We start from the raw sequence: 344 nt of genomic DNA on the forward strand, positions 1-344 counted from the left end.
AAAACCCACAAACAATTCCCATTCCCTGCTTCTGCCTCCGTCCTCTCCCTCACGCCTCCGTGTCCCTTGCTGCTGCCCAGGGGATGAAGCTCTCCTCGGAGGAGTTCAATGCCATCTTCGCCTTCTATGACAAGGTAGGAACCGGCTCCCGGGAAACTGCCCCAAATAAACGTAACTCGGCACAAAAAATTCCCCAAAGACCCAAACCCACGTGTTTTCATTTGGGTCAATTCCCAGTTTAGGATGTGAGCAGTGGGTTTATCCCTGGCTGTGCTGGGTAAAGGTCTGGAGGGGCACCCATGCCTAGGGTGGGGGGGCACCCAGGCCCGGGGGGCTTAGGGAGT

At 56.4% G+C, this 344-nt stretch overlaps 1 protein-coding gene across 1 annotated transcript in view; it reads left to right on the forward strand.

Annotated features, from left to right (window-relative positions):
- The window catches only part of CALB2 (calbindin 2), a gene marked incomplete at its 3' end in the record, with an annotated part of 3366 nt that overhangs the window by 2797 nt on the left and 225 nt on the right, over window positions 1-344 (forward strand). Inside the window, exon 8 of the mRNA XM_010160176.1 lies at window positions 65-134. Coding sequence (XP_010158478.1) covers window positions 65-134 — 70 coding nt within the window. The remainder of the gene's footprint in view (window positions 1-64; window positions 135-344) is intronic.

The sequence above is a fragment of the Eurypyga helias genome, unplaced genomic scaffold (assembly GCF_000690775.1).
Source record: "Eurypyga helias isolate BGI_N326 unplaced genomic scaffold, ASM69077v1 scaffold20180, whole genome shotgun sequence".
In the NCBI taxonomy this organism is placed as follows: domain Eukaryota; kingdom Metazoa; phylum Chordata; class Aves; order Eurypygiformes; family Eurypygidae; genus Eurypyga; species Eurypyga helias.